General features: G+C 51.1%; 1 protein-coding gene across 37 annotated transcripts in view; it reads right to left on the reverse strand.

Moving 5' to 3' along the window:
* The window catches only part of SSBP3 (single stranded DNA binding protein 3), a 181,222-nt gene that overhangs the window by 51,351 nt on the left and 111,317 nt on the right, over positions 1 to 18,554 (reverse strand). For 30 of the 37 annotated variants that reach the window (XM_063613180.1, XM_055234836.2, XM_063613177.1 and 27 more), the window contains one exon: positions 2,664 to 2,753. The exons of 5 other annotated variants lie outside the window; for them this stretch is intronic. In XM_063613180.1, the coding sequence (XP_063469250.1) occupies positions 2,664 to 2,699 (36 nt within the window). In that variant the 5' untranslated portion in view covers positions 2,700 to 2,753. Of the gene's footprint in view, positions 1 to 2,663; positions 2,754 to 6,276; positions 6,441 to 18,554 lie in introns of those variants that run through there. 2 more of the 37 variants (XM_063613176.1, XM_063613179.1) reach the window with 2 other exon arrangements.

Below are 18,554 nucleotides of genomic sequence, written 5' to 3' on the forward strand. Positions count from 1 at the left end.
GCTTCCTACCCAGGCTTCGGCCAAGCAGGGGAAGGAGTACAATTGTTGGTAGCAGATAAAATCCTCGATACCATCTCTATTTCCCTTCTAATATCAGAGTGGCCGGCTGCAATACTAGTGAGGGGCAGGGCCAGCAATCAATAGCTAATATTCCTGTTGTAAGCAGGCCTACTCCGGAAATGGGCAGCCAGTACCTCCTTCCAGAGAGATACCCTTTCCCCTTGGCAGTGTCCCAGCCTGAGCGGTTCAGCATCATGGCCAGGAAGGACCAGGCCAGGTACCTGGCCTAGCCCATCCCCCTGCATCTGCCTGATGGGGAAATGATGCCGGGAAGTGAGAGAAAGGAATCACCCAACGTCACCTAGGAAGCAGAGAGGCCAAGACATTGCTCTCTGCTGTCTACTGGATGACTCTGTCAGCTCTTGATGGCTCGCCGCGCCTGGGAAAACAGAGGTGACCTCAAGTCAAGAAGGTCCAAAAGTTACCTCTGTTTGATGGTGGCTAGTAATGGCTAAATAAGGACAGGAATCAGTCTTGGCTTTCTGACCACACACCCCAAACGTCACAGGGGAGGGCCCAAGAAGTATGTCTGGAATTAGGCCTCAGCCATGGACAATTATACCAAAGCAGGAAGTTGGGAGCTGCCCACATATCAGGCAGACCTGAGCCTTGTCCTAGACTCAGGCCAAAATAGAAGTCAATGGCCTATTTTTAAAACATACAACGGGGTATTGTCTACCTCTTTCTACCACAGTGGTCTAATCTGCACCGCACACCCAGATGCCAGCAAGCAGCCTCAATCAGGATGCACACAGATGAAGCATGGTACCTGGGTGGGTTCACCAGACACGGAAGCCACACCTGCACTGTATCAAGAACATCCATGGCATGTAAGCCTAGAAAGAATTCCCAACTGGACAGAACGCCAGTGGGAAAGGCCCGCTGATGGGTGCAGGGAGCCACCTGCAGCATTCAGGAAGATGCCTGCCTTGGTGAGGATGAGCCTCTCACAAGCTGGCCCCTTGGATTTCCTCCCTGGTAGGACAGCAGCCCCTCTGGCTACTGCCTTTCTTAGGTCCATGAGTTTCCAGTATTTTAAGGTCTAACTCTCAACCCATCTTCAATATGTCCGCACCCTTGCCCCAAACTGAGACCCTGGCAATGCCTGGTCCAGTCCAACCTGGAGCTCACACACCTATTTCTGGGGCTACACTCATCTCCGCCCCTTGGACAAGGCTCCAGCTTTGGCAGTGTTCTGGGAATGCATACAGATCCACATGTGGCCATCCAATGCCCCAGATGGCCATCCTGCGTCCCTCTCTCTCCTCCCACCACCATCACGTGACCTACCACTTCTGTTTTTGGGGAACACCTGAATTTCACTGCCGTCCTTCTTAGCTGGTGAGCAGCACGTCCCAGCCCTCTTCTCTCAGGAGTTAACACCAACCGAAATACAAAATCTTGCCAAGTAGAATCATCTTCCAGGTCATCTCTCACCTAGAGGGAAACCCCTTTAACATCCCTAGGAGACGTTTGTCAGGTCTTTGCTCAGATGCCTCTAGGGCCAGAGAGCCCCCTGCCTTGATGTGGGGTGAGCACGGGTGCTAAATTCTGGCCTATACCAAGCAAAAGTGTCCTTGGACTTTGCCTCACTGGTCCGAGTTCTGAATTCTAGGGCTGCACAGAGGAAATTTCTGCCTCCTTTCCACACAACAGCTTTCCATGTTCTTATCTGGGAGTGCCAATCTTTCAAAAGGTGTGGAGAACTCAGGCGGATTCTCAAACTCAGCTGCCGACAGGCTTGAAAGAACGAGAGATGTTATGAGCGAGAGTGTCATCATAAAAGATCCTTACAGCCCTGCACGCTGTACCTCTCTAAGATGGCATTCCCCAGTCTCAAGTTGGCTTAAAACACATGAACTGCCGGGGAGAAGGTAGAGACAGAGGAGGCGGCGCAGAGAGGGTGGCAGCCGCGCCCAACCTGGTGAAACAGAAAGCCCGATTTCACACACCCCGGAAAAAGCCGAACAAGGTGTCTCTTGGAGAAGGCCAGACTCTCGACCCACGTGGGATCTGTTCCTGCCTGTGGCGGGCAGAGCACGAGCACAGATGCTTGTGGGATGCTGTCTGTGATCACACTCGGAAAAAATCAAGTGGTTAACCAGAGGGAAAGGATTCTGAGACCCGCCAAGACGGTGGGTTTTTGTGTTTTTTTTAAGATTACGCCTAAGGTTTGTAGTTTGGACAAGCAAAGTAAACAATAACAACAGCAGCAGCAACAAAACAGAAACAAAGAACAATTTACTGATATTTTGTAAAGCCTTTTGTTAAAAGAAAGCTCCACAGTGGCCTGGAAGTAGCCCCCACCGCCTCCCCAGCCAGGGGCAGACTGGGTCGTGCCGACGAAGCTGGCATGAAGAAAGCAAACTCCAGCAGAAGTGCAGGCAATGCAGGAGGTTTCTGCTTTCCCATCTTTTTCTCCCTCTCAGCTTTTAGAAGGACTGGTGAAAGGGACGGGAAGGGAAGGATTTGAACCAGCATAAAGCAACTGTATTTAGACCATGGCAAACTGAGCTACTTACTTCTCTCCCGCCCTCCCACCTGCCCAGGGCCTCGGCCTGGAATACAAGGTGGAGCACAAGACCCACAGGCCCCGCACGTACCTGAAAGAAACCTGGCGGGATGGGGCCTCCTGGCATCCCATCATTGGGGGGAATGTTGCCAAGCACGGGGCTCGGGGCAGCTGCTGCACTCTGTGGAGACAACAAGGCAGAGGGTTAGTGGCCAAACCCACAACCAGAGACACAGAGTTCTGACCCCTGGACTTGGCTCTCCCTGTCCGTCCACATTCCCCATGGACTTTCCTCACAGGCCACTTTCTACTTAAAGCCCTCCTAGCATCCCAGGGAAGTGTCATGTTCCCACTGACAGGACACAAGTAGGGCTTATACACTCAGACCTGGACTCAATTCCCAGGTGCGGCCCCCACTGAGCAAGCAACGAATTCCGAGGCTCTTTTTCCTCATCTCTAAAATGTGTGGTGGCTCACACCTAAAATCCCAGCACTTTGGGAGGTTGAGGCTGGAGAATCGCTTGAGCCCAGGAGTTCGAGACCAGCGCGGGCAACATTGGGAGACCCCGTCTCTACAAAAAATAAAAAATTAGCTGGGCGCGGTGGCATACGCCTGTAGTTCCACCTACTCGGGAGGTTGAGGTCGGAGGATCACTTGAGCCCAAAAGGTTCAGCCCTATCTCTAATAATAATAATAATAATAAAATGGGGGGGGCAATGTCCACCATTCAGGGAGGTTGCAAGGACAGCCTGAGACAAAGTGCCAAAGGTACTTCCTGCAGTGCAGAGCGGGGTGCATGGCCAATGTGCTGCTCCCAGCATTATATGGCCCAGGGCCGTGTCTGCCCAGCTACTCTGAGAAGCTCTTGACAGGCGAGTGATTTATAAATTTCTGTGCCCTCTGCAAGTGGCTGGCATGTCATATAGAGCAAAAGATCAATAAATATCCATGACTCAATGAATAAATGAGCAGACCAACTGGGAAACACTGCTGGAGCGGGTGACGGAGGGCAGAGCATATTCTTGGCCCTGCAGGGTCCTAGGTGTCTCATGAGAGACAGGGGCCTTGCGAAGTGGGGGGACCGTCATTCCTTTTGTCTTTAAACGCTGCTGTTCTGGCATTTGCCTGGTATATCTGCCTCAACAAATGCCTCCCAGGGGTGAGCAGACATTGCTCTCCCCAGCCTGGCCTCCTTCCAAAGGATTCTGTGTGCAACCTATTCAGGTGGTCTGTGCCTGGCCCCGTGCTCACACAGGCAGGGGTGAGGCTGAGACATCTGGGCCCCAGCCCTGAGGAAGCCACAGGTCTGACAGTCCTACCTGAAACTGGGCCCTGCTCCTTCCCACTGATTCTAGGCCTTCAGGGGCTCCTTCTACAGGAAGCCCACCCCCAACCTTGGTGGTCCCCAAACCCCACCGTGACTGAGAAAGTGAAACTTGGTCATCAATCATCTCCCAGGGTTCTGATTCTCTGGAAGAGGAATGAGCTCCTTGGGATCAGGAAACAGAACACCTCTTTTCCTCTTAGAAACAGCCTCCCATCACCACCTTAAAGAAGTCACTTTCTTTCCTTTCATTGGTGGTAAAATAGGAACCAGAGGCTGAGAGTGGTGGCTCACGCCTGTAACCCCAACACTTTGGGAAGCCAAGGTGGGTGGATCACCTGAGGTCAGGAGTTTGAGACCAGCCTGGCCAAAATGGCAAAACCCCGTCTCAACTAAAAATACAAAAATTAGCTGGATGTGGTGGTGGGCGCCTACAATCCCAGCTACTCGGGAGGCTGAGGCAAGAGAATTCGCTTGAACTCAGGAGGCAGAGGTTGCAGTGAGCCAAGATTGCGCCACTGCACTCCAGCCTGGATGACAAAAGCAAAATTCCCCATCTCATAAAAAAAAAAAAAGAACCAGAACCTCTAACTTCCAATTTTGATGAAAGGAAAGGACGTAATGTGCAAATCCCACTAATACACTGCAGGCAACAAAATGAACAAACAAACCTGGGAACAAATGCACCTGGTTTTCAGCACTGTCACCTCTACTAGTAAGTGTGATGACTGTGGACAAGCCACTCGGACTTTCTGAATTTGCTTCCTGTAAAAAATGAGAGGCCGGGCGCGGTGGCTCACGCTTGTAATCCCAGCACTTTGGGAGGCCGAGGCGGGTGGATCACGAGGTCAGGAGATCAAGACCACGGTGAAACCCCGTCTCTACTGAAAAAAAAATACAAAAAAATTAGCCGGGCGTGGTGGCAGGCGCCTGTAGTCCCAGCTACTCGGAGAGGCTGAGGCAGGAGAATGGCGTGAACCCGGGAGGCGGAGCTTGCAGTGAGCCGAGATTGCGCCACTGCACTCCAGCCTGGGTGACAGAGCAAGACTCCGTCTCAAAAAAAAAAAAAAAAAAAAAAATGAGATAGCTGTTGTCCCACCTCCTCACCAGGGTTGTGGGGGATAAACTGACAGAATGAGCTGTGTTTTGTAAGCTGGGACAGCTCTGTGAATCTAGAAACGAAGAAGTACAGGGCATACAGTGGGTGTTGAGCAGACCCCAGGTGAAGAGAATGGGCAAGCTGCATGTTACTTTTCAAAATGATTCTGTCTACAGAAAAACAGCCCTCTCTGCAAGAGCTATCCTGCCAGACATCCTGTAATGTGTACAAGTTTCAAGCATCTCCAAAAATCCGGATTGTAGCTCTCCCCATCCCCCAGATCTGAGGTCACAGGCCCCTGCCTTGCCCCTGCCTCTCCCCTGCCTGGCACTATCTGAGATGGGGCCTTGTGAGGGAATCGCCAGCTTATCCATTAGCTGCATTACTGTTTCTCTGTGGTCAGTGGTTCTGTGAAAATGGCAACTTTTTGTGATTAACAGCCAATAATTACTCCTCAGCAGCAAGAGCAAAAAACTTTTTTAAAAAATGGGGTAAGGTAAACACCCATCTACATTTTCTTCAGGTTCTTTCAGAGACTGGTGTTACATTTAACAATTTCATTCTTCTTATGTACCATTATTTAACCAGTTTGTTTGTTTGTTTGTTTTTAGAGACAGGGTCTCACTATGTTGCCCATGCTGGTTTCATGTGATCCTCCCATCTCAGCTTCCCAAAGTGCTGGAATTACAGGCATGAGCCACCACACCCAGCCTATTAACCAATGAAATAACAGGCATTAAATCTCAGTGTCTGCTAATCTGGCAGTTAGTATCCCTTTGGTATTTGGTATTCTGAGTTACCTCTTAGGTCATTACCTTTTGAAATGGTTTGCATTGGCCACTTGTAGATCTAATTTTATGGCAAATCATTAATGTCCTTTGCTATTTGGGTATTTGATTTTTTATATATGGAGGATCTAGACTAAGGGTAAGTTATAACTTTTTTTAAAAAAATTAAAAATTATTATTATAATTAGAGACCTGGTCCCCAGGCTGGAGTGCAGTGGCCCAATCATGGCTTACTACGGCCCCAAACTCCTAGGCTCAAGGGATCCTCCTGCCTCAGCCTCTCAGGTAGCTGGGAACACATGTGCACACCACCATACCCAGCTAATTTTTAAAATTTTTTGTAGAGATTAGGTCTTACTATGTTGCCCAGGCTGGTCTTGAACTCCTGCCCTCAAGCAATCCTGCCACCTCAGCCCCCAAAAGTGCTGGCATTACAAGTGTGAACCATCGTGTCTGGCCTAAAAAAAAAATTAAATGAAAACTTGAACCTACGAGTACTCTGTTGCCTTATTTATGAGGCTCCTTCCCTCTAAGACGTCGTTTTCCTGTGAGATCAGGAGTGAGTCAGTGGTTCTAGGAACTGCAGGTAGTGGATGGTCCGCGGTTCTTTGAAAGCAATGGCCAGGGTCACCATGGTTCTAGCAAAGGCACGGTGTAGTTCTCTGAAATGTGGGGTGGAAGACGGAGTTTTGCTGTTCTCCAATGAAGGAGGACAAAAAACCAGGACCATGTTAGCAGTGACTGAGGGGCAGGAAGCTGAGGAGACGCCTTGATCATTTAAAGCTTCTCAAGCAGCAAAACTAAGTCGTCCTGCAGTGCTTAAATTTGTGCCTTGAATTTTGATAGTTATTGCTGTTCTTCTTTGATTATGAAGCAAACATGTGCTCATAACAAAAAACGTTAAAAAGGGCAGAAAAGTGTGAAGAAGAAAACGAAAAGCAGCAACCAGTGGTACAGGGCAACAAAAGAGTTAAGAGGTTGGGAAAGGCTCAGAAATAACTTGCTCACAAAATCTAAACCAAGGTACCCTCCCCCCAACCACATCCATGAACATTACGTTGAATCCCTGCACCAACCCTCCTGCAGCTCAACAGCAGCAGGGGCTGTTTCTCCCGTCTCTGAGACCCAGCACAACGCAAGGCATACAGCAGGTGTATTAGCAGGATCTAGAATATGGGTAAGTTATACTTTATAAAAAAAAAAAACTTAAAAATTATTATTATTATAATTAGAGACCTGGTCCCCAGGCTGGAGTGCAGTGGCCCGATCATGCTTACTACGTTTATTATTCAGAGACCTGCTCAAAGCTGACCGTCTAGAGCCAGGCCTTTCCAGACTGCTAGGAATCGGCCTCCCTCTGCGGTTTCCAACTTTGAGCTGGAGCTCCATTAAGACACTCAGCAAAGCGTCTCGTGAGTTTTCTCTAACAACACAAAACCAAAACCCCTGAAAACCCCCGTTATTCACTGAGGCCTACAGCATGCCAGGGCTGCGGTGGGTGCACGGGCTAGAAGTCCCCCATGGAAGAAGAGAGAAAAGAACATTGGATTCAGACGCTAGAGATCTCCTAGCTGGGAGCCCATGGACAGGCCCCTTTGTCGTTCTGGGACTCAGTTTCCCCATGTATCCAATGATGGCATTAGAGGAGATGACCACTAAGGCTCTTCTCCAAGCTGCTCTCCCCAGCTAAGGCTACACGCCAAGGGGAGCTGGGACTAGAAACAGCAGCTCTTCCATGAACAGGACAGCAACCCTCTTTCCAGGGCACCTGGGTTTTAACTCTTCTCTGTTCATTATAGGCCATTTTGTGATCAAAGATTAAACACTACCCAGAGACCTGTTATCTGAGCCCACAGATAACAGTGGCTGACATTTGGGTTCTAACCGCCCAGGCCTTCCTCACCAATGCTTATCCACTTTTTGGACTCAAGAAAGCCGACTCAAACCACCCATGCAGTTTGGTAACTTGCACTTTAAAAAACAACAACAAAAACAACAAATAAAGCTAATTTAAAATTCTGTTCTAAACAGCAAACAGACCTTAAACAGGCCCGTTCCAGCCAGCTGCCTCCTCTAAACCTACAGTCAACTTGAAAAGCCCGAGGCGCTTTCTCAGAGCACTGCCCGAAGTGTGCCGTTCACAGCCAGGGAGACTTGCGAGGAGGACTCATCCCGCAGCTCCCTCTCTAAAGAGTAGGGTTTCTTGATGATCCCAGGATGGGTACACAGCCATGGGGCTCAGGGACTGCCCCTGCCTCCGCCCCATCCATGCTCCAATGGGACAGACACATGCCACTGCAACCGGAGATCCACGACAATTCCCCTCCGTAAGGACACCTGAAAACCTCAGCACCAGTCCCACTCTAGGAGATGGATATTCCCCCTCTAACCTCCAGGCTGGAGAAGCAGGGTTCAAACCTGGGGGCCTCAGAGAGGTGCTTCCAAGAGAAAGCGCCTTGGAAACCAGGCTAAGGAATGGAACTTTCTGCTCTGGGCAATGGCGGAGCGGGGGGACATCTACTGCCCCACCTCACCCTGTGCCAGGCACACTCATGTTCGCTCAACAAATCCCAATACCACCAGAGTACCCCAAACTCCAGAAGCAAGAGGCCTCTCATCCCACCCTGAGAGAGAAGTATCTCAGAGTAGGCAACAGTGTTCATGCTTTTCCTTCAAGAAGCAATGGTCCAGGGGCATTCCCTGCAAGATACTACCTTCTGGCCTCATTTCAAGAACCCCAGCTATCCTCGCTCACAAACTAGCCTGAGACCCCCGCTCCAACCCTCTCTTTAAAATTAGTTCTAGGCACATGAAGCTCCTGGAAAACTGAATAAAAACAAATGCTCAGAGGGAAATGTGGGACTCCTGCCAGGTCGGCCAACCCCTCCTGACTGATTTACAAGGCTGCAAAATGGTACTTTGTTCTGCAAATCCCCTCCCCTCCTTGCCCCGCCCTAATACTCAGGCCTTGGCGTGCAGCAGCTTGGGGGCCACATGCAGAACCGCATGTGCAGACGACTTCCTTGACTGAAACTCAACACAGGCTGCATGGCCCAGGGCCCAAAACACCAGGGGGTGGGAGGTGTGTGCTGAGGGTGGAGCCATGTGCTCAAAGCTGGGAAATGGAGGTCACTTAGGGGAGCTTGGGGCACTCCTGTGATGACTACATACAGAGGGCAAGTGAGACAGGAAGCCTCTAAGTGACGCCTGTCTGGTGGCCTGGGGAAGGAGGGAGGGAGGGATGCTGGCACTGGTTTCAGCAAGACAGGGACTTCTGTGCAAACTATGGAGTAACCCGGGTCCCTCTGGGGCCAGGTTTCCCAGAGGGAATTTCAGCAGCATCAACAAACTAAAGATACAAATCAGGAATGGAAGCGACGGGGGGCATGTCATCACCCAGATGGAAAGGCCAAGACGGGCAGAACTGGGGTTCAAAGAAGGGAAGGGGACAGGAAGAGGACTCCTGGTTTCATATGCAGACTACAGAACAGAATCAGTTTTGAAGAACAGGGGCTCTAATTGTGCAGCTTAGAGAAAACAGAGCTGTTGCTACGTGAAGAGGCAGAACCAGCTGACGTTAAAAATAGGTTTGGATGACACACAGGAGTGACACAAGATCCCTGCCTTCAAATAGTCAGGGGGCCATCGCGTGGGAGGAGGGATGAATGTGCCTCCCAGCACCAATGGGCGGCCCTGGGTCCAACAGTAGACGTCCCGAGCTACAAAAAGCTTCTTGGCTGCCTCAGGAGGGGGCAGGCTGTGATAATTTGGGGTTGCTCCCAGTGGAGACATGGCACAAACCATATTAAAAAAGGATTGCCATAGGACCCACCACCGCCTGGGCCTGGGGATTATTAAGACAAAAGAGTCTTGCACTGAAGGTCCCAGGATCAGGATTCCAGCTCTGGCTGCAAACCACCTACTGTGTGATCTGATCAGGCCTTCCTGTCCTGGGCCCTGGGCTCCACACAAGGCAGCTGAGGTCCTGCTGCTCCAGTGACACTGTGGATGTCCAAGGAGCTCTTCAGCAAGTGACCTGAAAAGGGCCACGTATAGACGACAAAAGCCTCAACCTGTCAGGGCCAGGCCATCAGACCCAAATGAGGGTGGTCCTGATACCTGAGCTTATTTTACTAAGTCCCAGCACATGTCTGCCACCTGGGTATGATCCTGGAATGCAAGAAGGGCTGGAGAAGCGACTGCCTTTTCATTGTGATCCCGTACATAAGCAGGGGTGGGGGGGTGGGGGTAGTATTTATTCCCCAGCATCGCTGGGAAGATGTCATTTCTGTTTTCCTGGTAAGGAAATTGAGGCACAGAGAAGTGTACTATCTCAAGGTCAGGCAGCTAAGTGGCTCTAACGTTATTCCCTCTGTGCCTCCACCTTTTATCTTGGGTTCAAAAAACAAAACCACGGTCCACTCTGGGAGGCCAAGGTGGGCAGATCACAAGGTCAGGAGATCACGACCATCCTGGCTAACACGTGAAACCATGTCTCTACTAAAAATACCAAAAAAAATTAGCTGGGTGTGGTGGCAGGTGCCTGTAGTCCCAGCTACTCAGGAGGCTGAGGCAGGAGACTGGCGTGAACTGGGAAGGAGGAGCTTGCAGTGAGCCGAGATCGTGCCACTGCACTCCAGCCTGGGTGACAGAGCTAGACTCTGTCTCAAAAAACAAACAAACAAACAAACAAACAAAAAAAACACAGTAACGTCCCACCCATCCCTGTAGTTCCCAGGAAGAGTTCTGTGTGCTTTGACTCTTATGAAAAGAAAGAGCCGGCACTTCATTAAACACATGAGAGAAGCACAATCCATTCCCGTGTTTGAGACTGTCTATATGTTTTGTGCTTCCCCAAGTAGGCTGACCTTCTAGCTCTGCTCTTTCTGACAAATACTTCAATGAGCTGGCATTCACCAAGGGGTGTGTGTGTGTGTGTGTGTGTGTGTGTGTGTGCGCACGCACATGTGAGTCAAGGAATGCAAGATCCCACCGAAGAGTCTGTTAGATCTAACTGGCAAACTACCCTGGGAGGAGGAGAAACAAGGTAGGGGGTTGCAAGTGCTTTTTACACATTGGATGCATCAGCAAACACTCGCTTCTGGGGCCACCCAGACTGCGCTGTGCTCACCAGAGCAGATGACAGGTTGCAGGTCTGCCCTGCAGGTCAGGAGGATGCAAGGAGTTGTGGTGACAGAGAACTGAGGGACAGGGAAGGTGCTCTGGGCAGGCGCTGTGAGCGGGGATTAGGGGGATCAGGGAGGCTTTGTGGAAGAGATGGTACTTGAGCCGGGGCCTTAAAGGACGGCAGGACTCGAGGATGCAGGAGGTGATACAGGGGTGAGAGATTACGCTGTCATTTTAACCCTCCCTGGGCACAGGGCCTCCTGACAGCCTCTCCTTAGAGAGCAAATCCCTCTAGGACGCCACCCGCCCCTGGCACCATCTCCAGGGTAGGGGGTGGGCGTGGGGCTTGTTCACTTTCCCTCCTCCAGGATAGGGGGGCTCCCCCACAGGAGAGGAGCCAGCCACCTAGTCAGAGAAGGCTCACTGTCCCCAGGCGGTCCCTTGTGACCCAGCTCATGGTGTGGCTCATCCAGTCTCTCTCCCTCCATCCTCCCAACAATCCACAGTCACTACCAGAACACAGAGGCTCTGAGGAGTAAAGGGACTTTTCCAAGGTCACACAGCTGGAAATGGGCAGAACCAGAAGTCCAGCCCAGATCTGCTAAAACCACAGCCCCAGCTCTTGGCCACACCTCAGCCTTCTCTGATCCAAGTTTCAGAATCGACACTTAAAGTGGTCACCTGGAAACAGGTCAGGGCCCAGTCCTTCCATTCACCAGGGGCCAAGTCCTCAAGCACCTCACTTTACCTTCTGCGCCCCTCATCATTTGCTAAGGAAGGGAGCCCCCTACCCTCTGTGGGAGGCATAGGGAACTTAAACATGACCCTTAGGTAAGGTGCCCAGCCAGACTCGGCAAAGGTAAGGGTTCAGCAACCGGCAGCCCAGAGCCAGAGACACAGTTCCAGGTAGAGGACCACGTGCTGACATCCTAAGATTCCCTAACCACAGCAGGCTGGGGATGGGGAGACACAAAGGGGCTGAAAGCTGTGGAAAGACTAGGTCTTCTGATGGACAGAAAAGCCGGTCTTCTGAGAAGGGGCCTCTCTCTTCTTAGTGGCCACCTTAGGAGGAAGTGAATTCCCTGGGCTGGGAAGTCTGAAGCCACCATACTGCCAGGCCCTGCCCATTCATCCCAGGAAGCACCCGGCTTCTTCTGGGGACTGGATCAAAGGTCACTGTTCGGTAAGAGGTGGAGCCCCCGTGTATTTAATAATTAGTACCTGGTGAGAGAGTGGATCCCAGCCAGTGCACCCTCCTCTACAGGCAGATGCCTCCCAGCTGGGCCACACGGCACAGGGCGCAGGTCCCAGGCATGTGCATGCAAGACAAGGAAGATTAAGGGCTAGAGGTCCCCCCTAGATGAACACTGCGGAGTGGATCAACAGCTCGGTATTTGTACAACGTTGATTTTCTTCTTAAAGAGAAATGAGCTTCAGGCCCTAGTTTACACCATTAGCAAAACACACACACACGCACACACACACATTTCCCACTGTCTTAAAGGAGCTACTTACAACCACAAACATGTCATAGTAGGCCAGTGACAGCTCCTTAACAAGAACACTGGCAGTTGCTTCTGCAAAGTGGAAAATTCCCTGGCGTGGACCCGCGCACACGCTCAGTTCCAATGACAACTTAATCCTGCCAGGACCGAGGTGTGCAGAGAACAGAAAACCACCCGCTTCTAGAAACTTTTTTATTTTTTTAAGTTTAAAATAAATCATTAAAGGCAGGGCCCTCAGAACATCTTTCAAGGATGGGAGCCCACACTCTCCTCAGTGGGCATCAAATTTAGTGCGGACCAAGTCACTTTCCCTCACCTCCTCCTCTGCTGTGACAGGACAAAACGTACACAGTCTGACAAGTTCACCCGGCTCCCCCAGTGCCAGGGAAGGGGCGCGTAATTCAAACCCAACACCGTCTCTTCTGTGTAAACGAACAGCCGGGAGTCCTTGAGCTCCTTGGGCCGGGAGGAAGGCAGTGAGCAGCGGACCACCGTGGTCTGCACGGCCATCCCAGTGCACAGTTGCCACACGGGCTCGGCGCTGAGCAGATGCCATCTAAGCCTTTAAAGCACACACTAATTGCGCTCATTAGCTAACAGTCTCTGTTTCGTCCCCCACCCTGAGTCAACCAGCGTCCTTTGGTACTGCTGGAGAGATGCAAGCTGTTGGCTTTAGTGTTATTTTGTCAGCCATTAAACGATTCATCGGAGTCATTAATTGATTTATTACTGCTGCCTGCTCAGAGGGTTTAGCAAATAAAGAATGATGTAGGTCACAAAGCAAAGGAAATTGGACCCAACAACACTACGAGGCGCTGGGCACTTAGAGTGTCTGCTGCTGTCCATTCAGGCAGCCCTCCACGCCCAGCTGTCAGGCAAGGAATAGCATAGATGGTTCTCCTGCCTGAAATCCAGGTGCCAGCCTGCATCCTGCTCAGGCACCAGTGCTGCCAATGGGGAACCTTGTCTGGAGCCCCTGGAAGGCTGCTCTCGGGCACCTGCTAGATGCAGCTGAGAAGGAAGGGAGAGAGGCCCACACTGACCCCCTTACCCACCAGGTAGGCGCTGAGTAGCAATGGCTGGGCCTGCAGCTGGGCCCTCCAGTGTTCTAGGAAGCCAAGGACAGACCCCTCAGCCAAGACTCTACTCCCCTGGAGGTGACAAGCTCCAGCTAGGCCCTCGCTCTTCCTCCCCTGCACAGCCTAAGGGAGTGGGAAGAATGCAACAGTTGGTGCATTCACAGGTGCCTCCTAATGCTTGGCCTGTCATGTACTTATCTCTGATCCTCTCCACAGTCCTAGGGGGTAGACCCGCATTATCTTCCCTGGATCACAGAGCAGAACACTGAAGCTCTGAGAGCTGCATGGCAGGCCAGGAAATGGCAGTCCTGGGATTCAAACCCAGGTCTACCTGACTTCAACATCCACAATTCTTTCCCTCTACCAAATTCTTCAGACTGACACAAGAGAGGACTATAGCTTGGCCTTAGCGAAAACCCTGACAGAAACTAGCTAGGTAACCAAAAGCAAAGCAACCCCTTCCCTTCTCAGAGCCCCAGATGCCTCACGTACAAATGACAGGGTGGGTAAGCCCCGAAGCTATACAAAGGGATGAGAGTCCAGGCCATGTCCTCTACGGCCCCCGCTGCCCTGGCCACTGTGAAGCCTCATGTCAGTTCCCCCAAGAACACTCCTGTGTTGTGAGTGAGGCCCTGCACAAGCCCCCTGAGGTCCCCTGCTGCCCTTCAAACCCCAGACTCCAGGGTGCAGGTGCAGGAAGGTTTGTCGCACTCAGACCAGACAGCAGTGACCCTCATCCCACCCCAATCCCAGCCCTCAGGGCTCTGAACAAACGAGAGGGAGTGGTGCCAAAGCAAGGGAATGCCGATGCCTCCAACAGGAGAATTCACCAGGTCATGGATTCCATGTGCATGTGCACACGTGTGTGTATGTACACGTGGCTGTCTCTGGGGCAGGAACGGTAATATCTCTGGTACCAGATACCCCTAGGAACCAAATACAGCCATTTTAGATATCTCAAATTCTAGCATCACAGTTATCAGCCCCTCCACGAGGCATCACGTCCCCAGCCTGCCAAGCGGCCTTCTAGAACAGAGCCTGACACGCTTTCAGAGGAGACTCTTGGAGGATGGTGACTGGATGGTTTGCTCCAAAAGTAACAGAGGGGACGAAGAGGTGGTTCAGGCACCCACCTGGTTCTGACCAAGACACAGCCCCAGCCTGCGACCCCAGTGTGTGGCCTGCTAAAGTCTGGTAGGAGTCACAAAGCTAAAGGGCAAGGCAGGGCTGCCACTTCGGAGCTCACTACAGATTATTTGTTGGGTATCTACCAGGTGCACACAGCAGGGCTTTCTTGTTTGCACCCACCAAGAAGAGGGCCAGAGCACCCAAGAACACACACATCGCTTAGGATCCCGGTGAGAGATCTGCTAAGGGGGTGGGGCCTAGGAGGATCGGAGGCATGCGGGCTGGTCAGAGGCTTCTGAAGGGACATGGGAGTTCATCTACTGAGAATTCTGACCCAAACTCAGCTTCTGAAACAAACACGGGACTTCTCATAGAGGTGGTCCACCCCTACTCATGCCACCCATCGATATGGTATTGAAAACACAAAGGAAGGTCTTTACAAAACATTTATTGGGGTCCCATTCAGAGAAGAATAACCTATTATTACTTACACATATTTAGTACCTAGTACCAGCTTACGAAGGCCTTTCTTTCACACATATTTACTTGATGAATACAGCAACCACCCTCTGCACAGGCAGGTTCCTCTCTCTGCAACACTCTTCTCCTTTCTACTCAGGCCTGGGTGATACCTTTTGTCCTTTACGTGTTTCTCAGCACAGTGTTTCTCACACCTGACTGTTAATTCCTTATTAAATTAGCCAGCTATCTTCCAGGGATGGTGGCAGGGATGGTGTGCACAGCACAGGGAAGATGCTGGCTCAGTAAATATTTTTTGGATAAATAAAATTCTTGCAGAAATCCTGCTTTTCGGCCGGGCATGGTGGCTCTCGCCTGTAATCCCAGCACTCTGGGAGGCTGAGGCAGGTGGATTACCTGAGGTCAGGAGTATGAGACCAGCTTGACCAACATGGTGAAGCCCCATCTCTACTAAAAATACAAAAAAATTAGCCAGGTGTGGTGGTAGGTGCCTGTCATCCCAGCTACTCGGGAGGCTGAAGTGGGAGAATCCCTCGAACCCGGGAGGCGGAGGTTGCAGTGAGCCAAGATCACACCACTGCACTTCAGCTGGGGTGACAGAGTGAGACCCCATCTCAAAAAAAAAAAAAAAAAGAAAAAAAAAAGAAAAAAAGAAATCCTGCTTTTCAAGAGTAGTCACCAAATCTAAAAGGTCAAACTCTAAGACTAGCTATCTCCGTCACCTTCCATTAACTGACCATTTGGCTACATCCTAACAACTAGCCCCTCCCCTCCAAATAACAACAAGCAAAACACACACCCTGCCACATGCTGTTCCCTCTGCCCGCTGTTCCCTCTGCCTGTAAAGCCCTGGCAAACGACTTGGGCAGGCCACACCTCCCAGAGCCACTGGTCATTAAAATGGAAATCATCCTTGTATCACCCCCTCCCAAGACAAAGGGAAAGACAGCTTCAGCTAGTGTCTGGGGAAAGCATTTGTAGCTCTAAGGAAGGACAAAAGCAATGAGAGGGAGTGGGGTGGCCTCACAGAGCTGGGGCCCTGTTCTCATTCCCACGGTGGAAGAAGACAAGGCCAGCCCAGTGGGCTGGGTACAGGAAGAGGTTCCAGTGGCCTCTGTGGGTTACTGAGACCTAGCGGCCTCTTCCAGTCCTCTCGGCCAGCCTCCCTTCCATCTCCAAGATGAAGCCTGCTATTTCTTCTCAGACAGGTTGGATTCCCTGGCCTCTCTGAAGATGACTGTCTGCTCCACTGGCACAGGGAGCCACTTTCCCATAGGCTTCGGCTGCCCACCACTTGTGCGGCCCAAGGACAGCAGAGGAAAAAGGGGCTTGGACACAAGCTGAGAACAGCAGGGTGTAGGGTACTACCCTGCGATACCTTCCTCCACTTCCCTGAAAATGCATCCCACAAGCAGAGGCTCCTCCACCAAACTAGGGACTCTCCCTTACAGCTAGACCCTCCAAGCCACAGATTTATAGCAGACATGGTTTTTGCAATCAGAGACAAACCACAGAGCAAGCCCTGAGCTCATGCAGGAAGAATGCATCACCCCCAGCCTCCCCTTCCCGTCCCTTCCTCAGTCCCTCACTTGACATGAGATGAAACTTGAGAGGTGTAGAGAGAAGGGGACAGCGGAGGGACCAGGATCCCTGCAGCCCACCAGGACCCCCCAGCCGCATCCCTGCTCTGCCCCACCCCTGTGCTGATCATGTCCTGGGAATGGCTCCAGCCCCTAACAGATCGAGTCTCAGGTCCCTCCCCAATCCCTCCATCCCAGTCCATGTATCTACCTAGAAAACTCCCAGCTATCCAGCAATGCCCAGCTCAAATGTCCCTGCTTCCTAGTCCAAGTGGGTACTAAAGTCCCAAGTAGGTTCATGAGCTGGAACTCAATACTAGAAGTTACCAGTTTCCACCTGTGTCCCTTTCATGAGGCATCCCATGGAGCACGCAATACCAATGGTCTCCTAACCAAGCAGACAGAGCACTGGATTTAGGGCAGGAGTTCCAGCTCTTAGGCTCCCAGACCAATTCAGAGAGGCAGGCAATTCACCTCTGACTTGAGCTGCACCCTGTAATACAGGACAATCTAAGCGTTGACAAGAGATTTTAAAAAAACAAGGAGATAATGAAAGGGCTGTGACCTCGTCTCAGCCTTTCTTCTCTGCCTCCCATTCCAACCTCCCCCTTTTCTCGTACTCTAAGCTTCAGCCACAGGGGACACTAGCTGGTCCCCAGCCTTTGCACATGCCCTCCTCCCCTCCATCTGGAATGCCCACCTGCCTGCTAGTTTCTGCCATTCTAACATATCCCTTAGGCCACCCTGGACACAAGGCAGGATGATTTATTCACCCTCCAATCCCACATGAGACTCTACCTTGACTCTTCCAGCATTTTCTACCTGGTCTTATTATATAGACAAAGGTTATCTCCCTGCAGGACTGTTGGTTCCAAAAAAGTGGAATCCAAATATTTATAATGTCTACTATCAATAAACATCAAATGACTGGAGACTGCAAAGGAGCTTTTTGGACAAAGCTAGGCCTGGTTCTTCTGGGACATTTCTCCCTTCTTCCTTATTTGTCTGCTTTATAAAGATGTAACTTTAAGGAACAGACCAGATTTTGGTAAGCCCAAATGTCAAAAGGTGCAAAAAGCAGCCTTAACTCCCAAAGGTTTTCATGTCTCTCTCCTCAAACAACTGTTGGAAGAAACAAACATGAAAACCTCTGGAGAGATCTGAATGTGAATGCTGGTTCTGTTCCTAGCCTGGAACTTGCAAGTCAGAGATAGCAGGACCATTCTTTGCAGGTCCCCACTTTGCTGCAAATCTGGCCTAAGGCAGTCTGTCTTTCTTCTATTTTTGTCTAATTCCATTTAAGGCCACTGCCATGGTCCTTTCTGGCCAAGACAGGAATTATTAATTTAAATTTGGGCCTTCGGTAACTTTGAATCTACGACTATAGCACAGGAAGGAGTCCCACAGCCAGGCTGGACAGATGTGGCCTCTGGTCCATACATCAGCGTCAAGGGTGGCAAAGGTCTGGAATCTGGTTTTCCCCAGATGTCTGTGCCTTGGCTGTGTCATCTAGAAAACGAGGATAATAAGCACTGCCTGCGTCACACAATTTGTGAGGGTCAAGTTTCTGCTACATCCCCTGGAACAGTGCCTGGCACGCATCCATCAGGTGCTCCAGAAATACTTACCAAATGGGTATTCATTCTAAACCCTCTCTACCTGTTTTCCCCCAAGGTTGGCCTGTCCCCTGGGGACCAGCTGGGTACCACTCTCCGGCAGACCAGACTCCCAGAGCCCTGCCATCCCTGCCCCCAAAGCCTCCTGGCTCTCTGTCCCAGGAACAATAATAAGCCCCCACATCCTGAGACTCTATGTAGGCACCAAAGGAGGCTGATCTCACTACTTAATCCTCCCAACAATCTCCTGAGGTG

The sequence above is a fragment of the Symphalangus syndactylus genome, chromosome 19 (genome assembly GCF_028878055.3).
Source record: "Symphalangus syndactylus isolate Jambi chromosome 19, NHGRI_mSymSyn1-v2.1_pri, whole genome shotgun sequence".
NCBI lineage: Eukaryota > Metazoa > Chordata > Mammalia > Primates > Hylobatidae > Symphalangus > Symphalangus syndactylus.